The sequence below is a fragment of the Ostrinia nubilalis genome, chromosome 11 (assembly GCF_963855985.1).
Source record: "Ostrinia nubilalis chromosome 11, ilOstNubi1.1, whole genome shotgun sequence".
Classification (NCBI taxonomy): domain Eukaryota; kingdom Metazoa; phylum Arthropoda; class Insecta; order Lepidoptera; family Crambidae; genus Ostrinia; species Ostrinia nubilalis.
The window spans coordinates 13911617-13927231 of record NC_087098.1 but is presented as its reverse complement, the minus strand read 5'-3'; the positions used below and the strand labels follow the sequence as shown (position 1 = coordinate 13927231).

Sequence of the window (15615 nt, the reverse complement as noted above, 5' to 3'; positions counted from 1 at the left end):
AGACTATCCTAAGTTTTCGACTTCGATGGAGGTGTGGTGGGGCCCCCCGAAAGGGGCATTTTTCCGGTTTTATGGTTATACCGTATAAATAAAGGACTTGCAGTATAGAAAATTGATCTTCATGGCAGGTGAAGGGCATTTAATCCTGCATTGAATAAGACGAAATTCATATATTTTAGACAAACCGTTTTCGTGCTTATCTTCGACAAAGTAAAAAATATGCGTATAATTAATGACCCTCTCTAAGTTCAATGGCTCGTCACCCGCTGGCTCCCAAGCCTTGAAAAGGGCCACCTTAACCAGCGTATTCCTGTCAAGCCTCGCGAGTTGGATTCGCCTATCCTTATTCATCCCAGCCGTTCCTTTACTACGGTTGCTGCGCCTCTTCCTTGCTCTCTCTTGAACGACTTTCGTGTTATCTACTGTGGCTGCCCCTCTTCCTTGCACCCTCCTGTACGACTGCGTTGCCTATTCTTATGCCTGGTCCAAGGTTCGACTCCAATAATCAACAACAACAGTTTCATATTAAAACGCTGAAGAGTTTGTTTGTTTGAATGCACTAACCTCAGGAACTACTAGTTTGATTTAAATAATTATTTTTGTGTGGGATAGCTCGTAAATTGAGGAAGGCTATAGGATATTATACGATCACGCTACGTCTAATAGGGGCGAAGCAGTAAAGAAAAATGTTGCAAGCACGGGAAATAGTATTCAAACTATTTTCACGCGTACAAAGTTGATTTCGTGGCGTCGAACCTTGGACCAGGTATACGGCTAGGCAACGCAGTCGTGCAGTAGGGTGCAAGGAAGAGGAGCAGCCATAGTAGATAACACAGAGTCGTTCAAGAGAGTGATGGGAAGAGTTTCAGCAACCGTAGCTAAGGATCGCCTGGGAACAAGGATAGGCAAATCCAACTCGTGTGGCTTGACAGGGATACGCTGGTTAAGACGGCCCTTTTCAAGATTTGGGAGCCGTGTGGTGACGAGCCATTGGACGTAGAGAGGGTCATTAATTAATAAGTATATTTTCGTGCTTATTAAGATGCTCGTGCTCGCTTCAATGATATCAGCAGAACTGACTTGACTCAATCGATTATTGGAATCGATATGATGATTCGAATCATTATCATCTGAATCAATATTAAAAATAAGTATAAAAATAAAAAGAGATGGTGTAAAACCTATCAATGACTGCATTTGTTGAAAAACTGCCGATATTGTAAAATTAATCACTTTTTTCGAAAAACCGAAATACCGGTATTTTCCCCTTAAATACCGGTATCAAAATACCGAAAATTTTGACCGGTATACCGGTATTTCGGTATACCGGTATACCGGTATCCATGCCCTATCCACTACTACTCCATTATGAAGATCTGCAGTTCTGACTAAGGCATAATATTTGTAGCTGCAGAAATGTCGCGATTAACTTAGACAATTTTTGTCTTACATATTATGAGTATGTGTCGTTTGATTCAAAATGTATCATCATCATCATCAACAGCCCTTTACAGTCCACTGCTGGACTATGAGCCTCCTCCACTATAATGGACGGTTTTGCCATAATCTTCACGCTTGGCAGGCGGGCAGGAGATCGAAATGTATTAGCTAATTCGAACTATAGATTCGATTCGAAAAAAGTAAACGGTCACTTATTATCATACTACGAGTAGCTCATTAGTATTTGTTGGACTGGTCACTCTTAGAAGACCTCCGACTCGACTTATTCAATGTCAATGAAAATAATTTGTCGATAGCAAAAATATCGACATTTCAGCTGCACTATCAAGTTTACGTCCATAGTGTGCTTTATCTCGCCCGCAGAAAGTTGTAATTGCAACAACGCAGGCAGCGGATGCGCGCACGCACTCGGACTTAAATTGCTTTCCGTAGTACTCGTTTGAAGTACCGAGCTTCTTTTTGTGTTCTTAGGAAGTCCATTACTTGATTCCATAGTATCCTTTGCTCAAGGCCCATAAACTTCAAGTTTGACGGACAAGAATATGCAAAGTTTCTAAAAGATTATAATTAAAATTGTTATCTATTCGATCTTTAAAAGAGGTAATGAAATACATAAGGTAGTTAGGAATAGAAAAGACATTGTTTCAACGTGACATGTCACGAGATTACAATTATGTATTCTACGTAGAGTTATATGTTTTTAGAGATTTCTGAAAAAGAAAAGCACTGGATGACTTGATAATTCCAAACGTGGATATTCCCTTTGGATATTCGTGTTGAATTTTCCTAATAATAATATTTCATTCGTCGTTCATCCAGTGTCTAAGTAGCTCAGATGGAAGAGCAGTCGCCCGGCAAGCGAAAGGTCGTATTCGATTCCCACCTTAGGCAGTTCAATTTTTTCAAGTTAGGTACTTAATTAGTTCGAGAGGCGACTCTAAGAGTAGGCGCACACCGTTGATTTTTCGTCGGCCGATAGTTTAGTCGGGCAGTTGATCAGTATGGGCATGTATGGGAGTGCGCACACTACGCCGATTCGATTTGGCCGATTCTTCATACAAATTAAAATCGGGCACATCATCATCATCATTTCAGCCATAGGCAGGGCCGGATTAACCATCTCGGGGCCCCTAGGCACAGCTCGTTTCGGGCCCCCCCACAAAACCGCAAATTAGAAATTTAATTTTTACTGCCTACATTACGAAATAGAATGAAGGTACCAACAGACTTCAGTCATCACATTGCAAAGGTATACGCCTTCCTTCAAGTGAAAAGACTTTCGCCACTATCTAGTACAGCACGAAGTATCGGAGTCATTTAAAAATGAAACAAAGAATAAGAAAATCTTGCATATTTTTATAAAACTAACATAAACATTAAAAAATAAAAATGTACATAAAGTCATGTAAACCAAAGCAGTAATACCAAACCAAATAGGCCAGTAGAATAAGACATGAAAATCAATCAAATCGGAAATAATTCCTACAAAAGGTTTTCTTGTTTTAATTAGATTTTTCCCGCGGCTTCACCCGAGTGAAATTTCGTTTCAAGTCACAGATCGTCATAAATTATAGCCTATTATTCTGGGTTATAAACAACAACACTGTAAAGTTTCATAAAAATCCGTTCAGTAGTTTTTGCGTGGAAGAGTAATAAACATCCAGACATCCAAACTTTCGCATTTATAATATTAGTAGAATGGTTTCATTTGTTGCTCTTTAAGACTATCCTAGGTTTTCGACTTCGACGGAGTTGTGCTTAAGTGGTGTAGCCCCCCAAAAGGTGCATTTTTGCTGTTTTACGGTTATACCGTGTAAACCACTTGCAGTATCGAAAACTGATCTTCATGATGATTGAAGGACATTTAATCCTGCATTGAATAAGACCAAATTCATATATTTTGGACAAACCGTTCTCGTGCCTATCTTCGACAAAGTAGAAAATATACGTATAATAATTAATAACTAGAGATTGCAAACCGGGCCCGGTCACCGGACCCGGTAGGTGAAACAACTTGTGTTGTTTATACCAAATCTACCAAAGTTTTTTTCCTTTCACATACAACGTGTTTCTGACAATATCCTGTAACTCTAGGGGTTAAAACCACTTTAAATAATCGCATGGCATTAAATTTTTTGTTTAATTCAACAATTTCTTTCGCCTTATTTTTCATCTATGTATAGTTACCTACTTATATTACTTATAATAAATCTGTAGAGAGGTCAATTCTGTACATGAAATATATTTTCAAAATAACTATTAGGGGGTGATTAGTGATCGATACTGATGCCAAAAATGCAATCAGTAAAATTTTTGTCTGTCTGTCTGTGTGTCTGTCTGTATGTTCCTTATGTTCCTTATAGAAACAAAAACTACTCAACGGATTTTAACGAAACTTGGTACAATTATTGTTCATACTCCTGGGCAGGTTATAGTATACTTAGGAATTCCCACGGGAACGGGAATTAGCGGGATAATCCTTTTGTATGAAAAATCTAAACCGTTTAAGTTAGACGCTTCAAATTTGGCATGCAGGTACCTTAGTAAACTTAAAGCTTAGTTACAACAGGATATTGCAAAATTCCCACGGGAACGGGAGTTAGCGGGAAAAAACATTTGTATGAAAAAATCTAAACCGCGTAAGATAGATGAAGGGGGTAAAACTGGATCCACGCGTACGAAGTCGCGGGCGGCCGCTAGTACAACATAATTATCTTTTTCTCTTCTGCCTCGCCTTATTCCGATTCCCATTACACGGGGTCGACTTTCCCAATCATGCGCCGTCCATTTGATTCTATCTTGAATGCATAAAATAATTCGCCATAGTTAAATAAATTGAACTGGGTGTCAATTTTGGTACAAACTCTAATTAATAAGATGGATGATATTATCTTCGAAAATATGCGTATAGGAAACCAAATGTTCTTAAGACATTTTAACTAGTTTTTATTCATAGGATAGCCTTAAAGTTACGGGAAATTAAAAGGAACACGTATATAAATTTTCATAAAATACTTTAACGCCCATATTCGCAAACGGTGAAGCAGCAAATCGAACGCACAGCGTTGTATAAAGCTCTGTGATTCGTTCGTGTCACCCTGTGCGTGCACGCGCACTGTGAGACCTAATAGTAATGTTTGTGAATGCGAGCGTAAAGGTAACACACAACCCGGCCGGGTCCGCCGGGCCCAGCCGGGTTGGCGACGAAAGTAACCGGGCCCGGCCGGGTTGAGAAACATACCGGGTTGCAATCTCTATTTAATACCTCTCTACGTCCAATGGCTCGTCACCCGCAAGCTCCAAAGCCTTGAAAAGGGCCACTTCAACCAGCATATTCCTATCAAGCCTCGCGAGTTGGATTCGTCTATCCTTATTCATCCCAGTGCAGCCGTTCCTTTACTACGGTTGATGCACCTCTTACTTGCACTCTCTTGAACAACTCTAGTGTTATCTACAGTGGCTGCCCCTCTTCCTTGCATCCTCCTGCACGACTGCGTTGCCAAGTCTTACAGCTGGTCCAAGGTTCGACTCCAAAAATCAACAACCGGTTCATATTAAAACGCTGAAGAGTTTGTTTGTTAGTTTGTTTGAACGCGCTAATCTCAGAAACTAGTGGTTTGATTTAAATAATTAGTTTTGTGTGTACTAGCTAGTAAATTGAGGAAGGCTATAGGATATATGCCATCACGCTACGACTAATAGAGACGAAGCAGTAAAGAAAAATGTTGCAAGCACGGGAAATTGTATTCAAACTATTTTCACGCGTATGAAGTTGATTTTGTGGCGTCGAACCTTGGCCCAGGCGTACGGTTAGGCAACACAGTCGTGCAGTAGGGTGCAAGGAAGAGGGGCAGCCATAGCAGATAACACTGAGTTGTTCAGGAGAGTGCAGAGAAGAGGTGCAGCAACCGTAGTTAAGGATGAAGGAGGAACAAGGATAGGTAAATCCTGTGGGTAAATCCAACTCGTGAGGCTTGACAGGGATACGCTGGTTAAGGCGCCCCTTTTCAAGGTTTGGGACCCTGCGGGTATATTTTCTACTTTGTCGAAGATAAGCACGAGAACAGTTTGTCCAAAACATATGAATTTGGTCTTATTCAATGCAGGATTGAATGTCCTTCAAATGTCATGAAGATCAGTTTTCGATACACTAAGTCTATTACGCGGTATAACAGTAAAACCGCAAAAATGGCCCTTTCGAGGGGCCCCACCACTTAAGCACAACTCCGCCGAAGTCGAAAACCTAGGATAGTATTAATGGGCAACAAATGAAGCCATTAAAACAATAAAATCTTTTGTTGGAATTATTTCCGATTTAAAATCTAATTCTATGGTTTAGGCCATAGAATTAGATTTTAAGAGCGTTTACGTCTAGCGTGGCATGTCAAGTTTAGGTAATTTCGACGTTAGTTTTATTCACACTAAAATAATTATGACTGTGTGCGTGTTCTCACGCTCTATAGTCAAACCAAAATACTTTGATCCACCATCGTAAAAGTGTGCCAGGCTGTCAAGTGACAGCTCAAGGAAACTATAAAATCTTCAAATCTTCCAACACCGACTCCATAATTATAAATAATGGTATACATTAGTCCTAATCAATAATAAATACGTAAATTCTTTATCAAATAGTAAATTATCAAAGGTTTTTTACTATTTTGAGAATATTTTATACAGCCTATGTTCAGCAGAAAAAAATTTGAATTTTAATGGTGAGAGATTTTTTCAAATCGGTTCTATTCAAAACAAACTTTTCCTGTTTACTTTTCTTTTTTTATCCGGAAAATGCATAACATTTCATACCCACCAGCTGCGGGGGCAGCTAGTGGGTTATGTGAGGTTCTTCCTACCAGAAGGTGGGTAGCCCCTACACCCACTAAAAACTTGACTGTTTCTGCCATGATCCATATGAGTGATATGAGGGAACGCGGGACATCGCCATTGGCTGTTGCCTGTAGCATTCGTCCTTAGCCGCCACCAGACACCTCCATGTCTAGCGACCGAGGCCTGTTAGGAAGGGACATTTGGAGACCATAAGCTGTCCTCTTGCGCCCAGGGTGTCGGCGGCGGATAACCGGAGTGTCGACTGAGGCCTCTCGCTCCCCCTTTCCACTGCTTCTTTCTGTGAAAGAACACTTTCACAGAAAGTAAGCACACTATACCATAAGATTATTTGTCTCATCATATATTTTATACTAATGTAGATATTGTTTCCGAAAGCGAGCGGGTTCATTCCGTACCTGTACGCTTCATGCGTTCTCTAGCAAAGCTGAAAATCAGTGTTCTGCCCTTTTGAGGGTAGTGTTTATACTGAGCTCTTTGCTTTTTGCATCGCTGCGGCACACATCACTCTGACGCAGGGAACTATTTGAAACGCTAGTCATCTTTATCTTATGTTGTTTTGTCACTTTTGTTATGTTGCAACTGTTGAAATTATTACTAACCTGTGTAACAAAATACCAGTGGTGTCACCTAGTGTGTTTCTTGACTAACTAACTTTATTTCGATATTGGATTGAATTTCAATAGCAACTATACATAATGTGTGTGTTAAAAGCATTAAAAAAAAGTGTGTTACAACAAATAAACAATTTATCTATCTATCTCACGTCTCTTCCCGATTCGTAGGGAGAGGTCATTTCCAACCGCCGCTCGTTCGCTTAGGCTGGGCACTGTTGGAGCGTGTCAGTCTGCTGCGGTGACTCACGTGCCAAGACTGCAGTGTTAACTGACAACCATCTACAGGCTCTCGGCCTATACGGTGGAGGAATGGCCCGAAGCATCCATGGCCCGGTAGAACCTGGGTCGCCCTTTGTGTGAGGCGATCATGCCGTCGCACCCACTCCTCTAGTACAGGTAGAACTGCCTCTATGGTGCGACGTAAAATTTGGCTGACGGCCAGGCGTACCCTTCAGCACTCTAGGGCCTAGATCCTCAAGCCTCTACCTTTTGGTTTCCACCTCTCGTGGTGCACGTACACGTACATTTCCCCTTGGGACCTATGGTCACCTCGCAACTGGCGTCTATTCTCGGTTGTCGACACTAGCTTTGTCGCCACTGAGGATAAATGGCATAAATAATATCGATTGTCACCAGTGGTGACACATACTTTCCCAGTTGTAGCTACAGGCTTTCTCACAACTTATGACAAATTAGAAAAATACATCCCAATTATGCCTAGTGGGGACGTACACAAATATTGACACAAATGTCATCGTGCATGACATACGTAAAGTAAAAGTCAAGTAAGACCAGATGAATACAAATATTATTAATTTTATTAATAATTCGTACGCGTGGACCTCGTTTTACTCCTTAGTTCGTAAAATCTGTTGTTTGATATCATGTTGATAGATGGCGTTTCACGGCTTCCCCCGCATGAATATTTACGAACGTCAAAAACAGTAGTTTGTCCAGCGCTGTAAATTTTAACCAATGACGATAGATTGCGCTTTTTAGTCACGTCTTATTTATTTATTGAAATTTATTTGTCACATATCGTCATAAATTATAGCCTATAATTATGTTAATCTGGTTTATAAACAATAATACTGTAAAGTTTCAACAAAATCCGTTCAGTAGTTTTTGAGTGAAAGAGTAACAAACATCCAGACATCCAAACTTTCGCATTTATAATATTAGTAGGATTGTTATACGTCGCCATTAATGACAATATTTTTTTTCCCATTTATCCTCAGTAGGGACATAGTCAGTGTCCACAACCGGGAATAGACTGACTGCGGATACTATGCGGTATCCACGAATTACCTCAGCCTGTCAGTGATATCATGCGTTGCGCTTTTTTGAACAGTAGGATGCTCCACGACTACACAGCACTGTGCCATACTCGAGCCCCATATAGGACCATATAACGCGCGACGCAAAAGTATAGTCAGCGACTCAGTGCAGCTGGGCCTCCGAGATTAGGCATCAACCGGCTTAGTGCGCCGGCGGTAGCCAAAAGCTTAGGGGTGAGACGATTCAAGTGGCCGTCAAATGACCACTGTCCAACTAACTACAATCCGAGGTACCTACCGCAAAGATTTTCCGACTGTAATATGTTGTGTATGTTCCCCCTACAACTAGGTGGGACCCTGCTGGCAGAGCATTCCTATTAACTATTCTGTAACCACCTATTTATGGCAAATAAATTATTAGTGTTATTCCTTTTTATAATATTAGTAGGTATACATACATAACTTGCTGTTCCAAATTTTCGTCATTCGTTTTCGTTTCATCGCTAAAAATAACTTAATTTACTTTTCATTACGTCTGAAATCGAATTTGTAGTAAAAATAGACTGTAATGAAAAATAACAATAAAATATTTTAATTACCACGTGATCGCAAAATCTACCACCAAGATTTTGCGGATACACTATAAAAGTCCAGCTACCTGTCAAAGATCAACGTACGCGTGACACATGTCAGCAGAGCACCGAGGGACGTGACCTCACTCTGGAACGCCTCGAGGCGGACTGAATTTGAACGATTCGTGCGCGGCGATTTATAGTAGTTTTCAAATACTCATAGAAAAAAAATTACAATGAATTATTTTAAATTTCAAAGTAAATATTTTAGATAAGATATTCTTCTATTATATTAAGCTATTTTTGTGTTGAATAAAGGAAGAATATTGGTGAAAAAATCACTTTGATTTTTGGGTATTTCACGTTCTTTTAATTTGTGATATCTTATTGTAAAATGCTTAAATCTAAAAATTTTCTCAGATAACTATTTGCCCAAGGATCTATGCTATAGGATATAAATGTTTGTTAAATCGTTTTCACAGTATTTTTATAAAAATTTCAGCTTCTAAACTGACGCTAAAGTGGAAATTTACAAAACCTGTGTGGACTTATCTTGATAGAATTCTTAAATGCTAAACTAATCGCAATATTTTCTCAATTAACTATTTAGACGACGAAATTGCCTAACTATTTATGCCTATAACATATTTGTAGTATTACTGGTTAATGATTGTAACGAGTTGAAAAAGTACTGTTTTTGCGCCAAACGGCGTAAACGCTCTTAAACGTTACGAAAATGAATTAACTTCCACAATATCGAAATATGACGATTTAATGTGTAAACCAAAATAAGGCGAAGTTTTGAGGTGGTTTGAGTTTTGTTGCATAAAAATAATCTTTAACATTTTTTTTTCTTTTTTTTTAATCGGGGGTGCTGGGCCCCTGGTCATAGTGGGCCCCTAGGCACTGGCCTAAAGTGCCTTATGGATAATACGGCACTGGCCATAGGACGTCCACTGCTGAACATAGGCCTCCCCCAATGCTTTCCATGTTGATCGATTGGTAGCGGCCTGCGTCCAGCGTTTCCCTGCTACCTTTACGATGTCGTCGGTCCACCTTGTAGGTGGACGTCCCACGCTGCGTTTTCCGGTATGCGGCCTCCATTCCAGAACCTTTCTGCCCCATCGGCCGTCAGTTCTGCGTACTAAATCGTAAATCGGGCACCTATCGGCCAACTAAAAATCAACGGTGTGCGCCTTCACTTAATGCCAGAATTTTTAAATAAATATTTAATTAATTTATATGTTCTTTTGTTACAGAACCAAAGGATGGAGGGTGTCGTCGAAGCGAGCAGGAAACTGCGAGTTGACCAGGTGTGTTCGAATTCATTAATCTTACTTATCCTTAAACAAGTCGTATTTAAGACACGATGTCTCAATAGCAACTATAAATTTTCGGATAGATCTAGTTCAATCTATAACTCAAAATCAAAAATCAAAAATATTTTTATTGAGCCATCCATTATTCTTACTAACTAATTAACAAAAACATAACTTATCAGTAAGTGTACATTGTTTGTTTACACAATATAGTTTTACATAAATCATATTAATAGTAAAAAGTACTACTGAATAAGCAATAATGAGGGTGGCAAAATGTATCAGATTCCGTCCCCTACCCGCCGCTAAGTAAAAACTGTGTTGCGACTGGTAGTGTTCGTCATCGTCCAACCGGGCAACGTTTTCAACTTATTATTGATACCGTTTAATAGAGCTCATGAAGCACTTTCAGAATCAGTGACCAGTTTTTCAATATCTTGTATAGTATCTTATAGTTTAGAAATAATCGAGTGACATCACTTATCGTTTCCACCTATTCGACTTTTAGAATCGATTTCAACACTCAATCATCCTAGCTATGACATTGACATAAGGGCGCTATTATCAAAATAACAACTAATAAGAACATGCAGGTATTTCGTGGTTAATTAAGGTTAATTTTTGACTATGAATCGATTATTGCTTTCATTTCGAAGCCAAAATAAATTACTTGTCATCTTTCTGCGAAGGCTGATGTGTATCTTGGTAATAGGTACATTGGACTGGTCTAAAAATCAAGTTGTAAGTTTCAGTACGATCGATCACTGTCAATGTCAATTTGACAGATTTTGACTGTCCTAATGATTATTTTGTAACCCTTTGAGTAGGCCAATGTAAGAAGGTTATGCAGGTGATAAAAGAATCATAAAAAAATATTTGCAACCTAGGTGCCTTGGACAATAATTTATTTCTTTATTATCAATCAGCATTATTATTATTTATGAGCGAGCATGACAGTTAATATCTACCGTAATTACTGCACTGCGGTAATAGTTTTCCGTCTTGGGCCGCATTTGACAGCTGTCAAATTAACGTCATTACGCAATGAGCGCACCTGCCGCAAAAAGTGCACTGAGACAGATAATACTATGAGATGACGTTTATTAATTGAATTATTTATAGGATTTCAAATTTTATAGCTCTAAAAATTACACCATTCTAATCACATGAACTTTCCCTTTAAAATTGGTACTTTTAAACTTAAACTGAGCTGATAATAATATTAAGAGCCATTTCACAAAAATATTCCGCGCGAATTTAGGTAAAAGCTGTCAACGCAACGTCAAAAGAGTAAAAAGAACGCTGAAATGGACAAAAAAATCTTGAGCCGTGCTATATTAAGACTTGATTTAAGTTATTAATTTTAAGGTAGAATGAGGTATTCAAACTTGATAAATTAATTTAAATTTTTAATAGAGTTTAATAAGTCTTTTATATTTCGATTCATAATGAAACACGAATAGGTATAATATGTAAAATATATATTAAGTACAAAATAAAGACAGTCACATAGTGAAAAAAAAATCTGCCCCCTTACAGCTCCATCATCGGACCCTGGATACGAAATATTCGTCAAGGCGAATCACACAAGCCCAAACTCCATAGGGTTCTATTGTTTTGTTACGGAGGTGGCTATTGCATCTCCTCCAGATCCATTATCAGACAGAGCTAAGAAATAAATAAATATTATTATAAGTAAACAAATAACTAAAATAATTCATCTTACTATCTTACTTCTTAATAGTCTTACTAATATTATAAATACGAAAGTTTGTGTGGATGTCTGGATGTTTGTTACACTTTCACGCAAAAACTACTGAACAGATTTTGATGAAACTTTACAGTACAGTACAGCAGTACTAGGCAGTCTGTGTTCAATAATCACTCGGGTCGGAAGTTCCTATCGCAAGACCTTTGGTTCACTCAGTTCCGATACGACTCTAGTGCTGTGTGTAATTATTTTCGTGAATACACTGAGTTTATTAATTTCTACGAGTGGATTTCATTTTGCCTGAGACCTACGCCATGAACCCTGAACCAGAAGACCCTATCGCCAGCGACAGCGACGCTCATCCATCCCTGGCGTCGACCAGAATAACAATGTATAGGCTATAATTTATGACGATCTGTGACAAACTAAATTTCAAGCGGGTGAAGCCGCGGGCAATACTACATATTTCATATTAGCTTTTTGCCCGCGACTTCTTCTGCGATGAAGTGGAAAATGGTTCTAATAGAATTAAAATATTCTAAGAAAATTAATTTTGTTAAAATAAATGATTATATTTTTTGATATAACATCTACAAATTATTATGTTTAAATATTTGAATACTTACAAAATTATGAGATCTTTCTAAAACAAAATTAAAACACTACACCTGCCGCAGATTTCTTTGTAAACAATGTTTTTTTGTTTTTCCTTCAGGTGCTAAAATCACCAGGCTATTGTGTGCGCATACTCTGGAGTATTCCACATACAACTGGTCGTGGGAGAAGCATAGATTTCCATTAAGTCTACTCCCGCTACCATATGGAACTCCGCTAAAACTCGTGAGGGCGCCAACACTTGCTTTTTATCGAAAATTAGTATGAGCAGCTGCGCACGCGGTTGCCCGTTGCAGGCTCTATGCAACCACACTATTTTAAACCGTGGTCCCTACGCATGAGATGGGAAACTGCACTCTCTTGAATTCTCTTGAATTTGATGGTGTTAGGGGAATCCTAGGAATGAATACAGACTTTCCAATGGAATCTCCTCATCAATATTGCGAAATTGCGAGTTGCAATACAATGTTACGTTTTCACTTGTTATTTTATTGTAATCTGACCTTGATTTTTCAAACACGTGTCAAAATAAAAAAAAAATTAAATCAAAAGTACTAAGGAAAATTTCATTGATATCAACTTAGAAACAAGCACAGATCACAGAAACTAAAGGGAAATGTGACAAGGGACAAATTGGAACATATTGCTTGTGAAAGCAATGATGACAGTTAGCGACGTCATTATGTAAACAGTTTATATTGCTTGCATAGTACTAAAGATTATTCGAACGTTGAATACTGATACCGCAGTGGATAATGAGCACATAATTTGATTTCTTTGTGTGTGTGAATTTCTAATACGAGTTTCGAACTCAGCGCATTACTTAGCGTCTCTCTATATTTCTATGGAACCAAGTTATCTCCAAAATAACATTCCACACCTTTTTAACATAGTCAGGTAATAATTTTAATAAAATACGAAGCACGTCATCTATCAATGGGATATATGTATATTTTAGAAGTTAATAAATTATGCATAAAATATAAACACTAGAAGTTTAGTTAAATCGTAGAATTTCTGAAAAACAAGTACTAAAATTGTACTGAAAAAAAAGTATTAACATGTTTTCTAATTTATTTATTAAACGTCGAATTTTATCAAAGATTTTGTACTAAAGTTTTTGAAAATATTTTATAGCTTACATAGAAAAAAATTAGGATTCTAAATCGTGAGAGAATTTTTTTTCGGAGCCTATTGCCTCCAAACAAACAAACAAACAATTAAATCTTTCCTCTTTTATTAGTATAGATTTAACAACAAAGCTTCCCTCTCGAAACAAAACGCTTTTTCTTCTTCACGAAACAAAACTCAAAGCGGATAAATAAATAAACAAATCTTTGAACAATTTCACAGCGCCATCTAGTCCAAAAGTAGGCCACCAATATGCTTGTGTTAAGGGTGCTAGCATAATGGATATACTTTTTTATAATTTATTTATTAAATTAAATACATGGTACCTACATATTATACATAGTTACACCCAGATCCGTCAAAGAAATTAAAATTCATCATTTCAATTTCTGCTCGGCCGGCCGACTCGAAACAGCCTCTCGGCATAGTATCAAATGTATTTGGTCGCCGTACAAATCACCGCTTTACGACACGAACGCACGTAAACGTCACGGCGGGAAAAATGACACAGGTCCTGCCTTGACGGGCGCTCGCGCCATACTAATCGATGTCGGCTTGCGCATTGTAATTTATACTGATATTCACATCAATATTTTGACAAAGTGGTTACTAATATTTAAACAATAACTGTAGAAATCAATTCTACAATGAATATTCTTTATTTTGGGATACTTTTATTGCAGTTATTGCTGTGTTTTTAAACCAAAAACCACGATCAAAATGTGACGTTAATCTTCAAATTTGCCAAATTATTTTTAGATTTTACTCAATAATGGTAATGAAATTCAAGAATCTATTTCATTATTGGACTACAAGAATATATGTCCGATGATTACTATATGTTTTTAAGCTTATTATATGAGCATAAATAATAGATACAGGACTTTGAAAATGAGTCTGCGGCAATTTTTCCGTAAAATGGTTGTGGGAGATGGGGCACTGTGAATTAAGCAAAAGTGTTTTAGTAAATCCGTTTCATTAATGGTCAACATCAAGGATTGACCTATCTTTCGCAGTTATTAAATAATCTCTGGGTGTTGCTTAAGATAGTAATTCATGCTTCCAAAATCTTAGAAATTCGCACGAAAATGTAAAATGGCTCTTAAGGTTGGCGTACCAAATGGAGCATAAAAATAATTGATCTATTTTCCTACTAGCTGCCGCCCGCGATTTCGTACACGTGGATCTCTTCTATGATCTGAGGCGTGGAGTAAAATAACCTCCGTTTTACCCCCTTAGGGGTGGAATTTCGTAAAATCCGTTCTATCTGTATGTCTAGACCCTATGGAACTTACCTGCCAAAATTAAAGTTTATAGGTGCTAGTTTCTGAGATTTCGTGATTAATCAGTGACTGGTTTTTCGCTTTATAGATTTATCAGAACAATGCATGCTAAGAATTAAATTAAATTTACATAATTAGTTTAACCATGGTAAATCAAATACAAAAAGAAATGTTGCCTATGATCCTGATACCTACTTACTCGTAACTCGAAACACTTCCTCCTTAAAACGGTCATTATCTCGATTGATTCGATAGTAATCACGAGACCATCTATTTGATTAACGACTCGACCTCCTTTCTACGATGTATCGGCGAAAAATAATAATCGATTGTTAAGTTAACGAACATCGATTCACTTTCAATTGCTTGTGTAACTAGTGACGATCACTTGTGAGGCACGTTTAGTGTCGGTGTCGTCCGTTTGAGATACTCGTATGTAGTAGGTACTAGATCACATTCGCATTAGCGAATTATTATATTAACTAGCAGCCGCCCGCGACTTCGTATGCGTGGATCCCGTTTTACCCCCTTAGGGGTGGAGTTTCGTAAAATCCTTTCTTAGCGGATGCCTACGTCATAACATCTACCTGCATTCCAAACAGCCCGATCCGTCCAGTGGTTTGGGCTGTGCGTTGATAGATCACTATGTCAGTCAGTCAGTCAGTCACCTTGTATATATTTAGATAACAAAACTAATTCTATACTTTACTATGAAGAGTTTGTTTGTTTGTTAACGGGAACCACTAGAGTACAACCTAACTAAAAGACATTTTAAAAAGGTAAGTAA

General features: G+C 38.1%; 1 protein-coding gene across 6 annotated transcripts in view; it reads left to right on the top strand.

Annotated features, from left to right (window-relative positions):
* The window catches only part of LOC135076336 (cingulin), a 183671-nt gene that overhangs the window by 126493 nt on the left and 41563 nt on the right, over positions 1-15615 (top strand). For all 6 annotated transcript variants that reach the window (XM_063970826.1, XM_063970822.1, XM_063970821.1 and 3 more), the window contains one exon: positions 10029-10082. In XM_063970826.1, coding sequence (XP_063826896.1) covers positions 10029-10082 — 54 coding nt within the window. The remainder of the gene's footprint in view (positions 1-10028; positions 10083-15615) is intronic.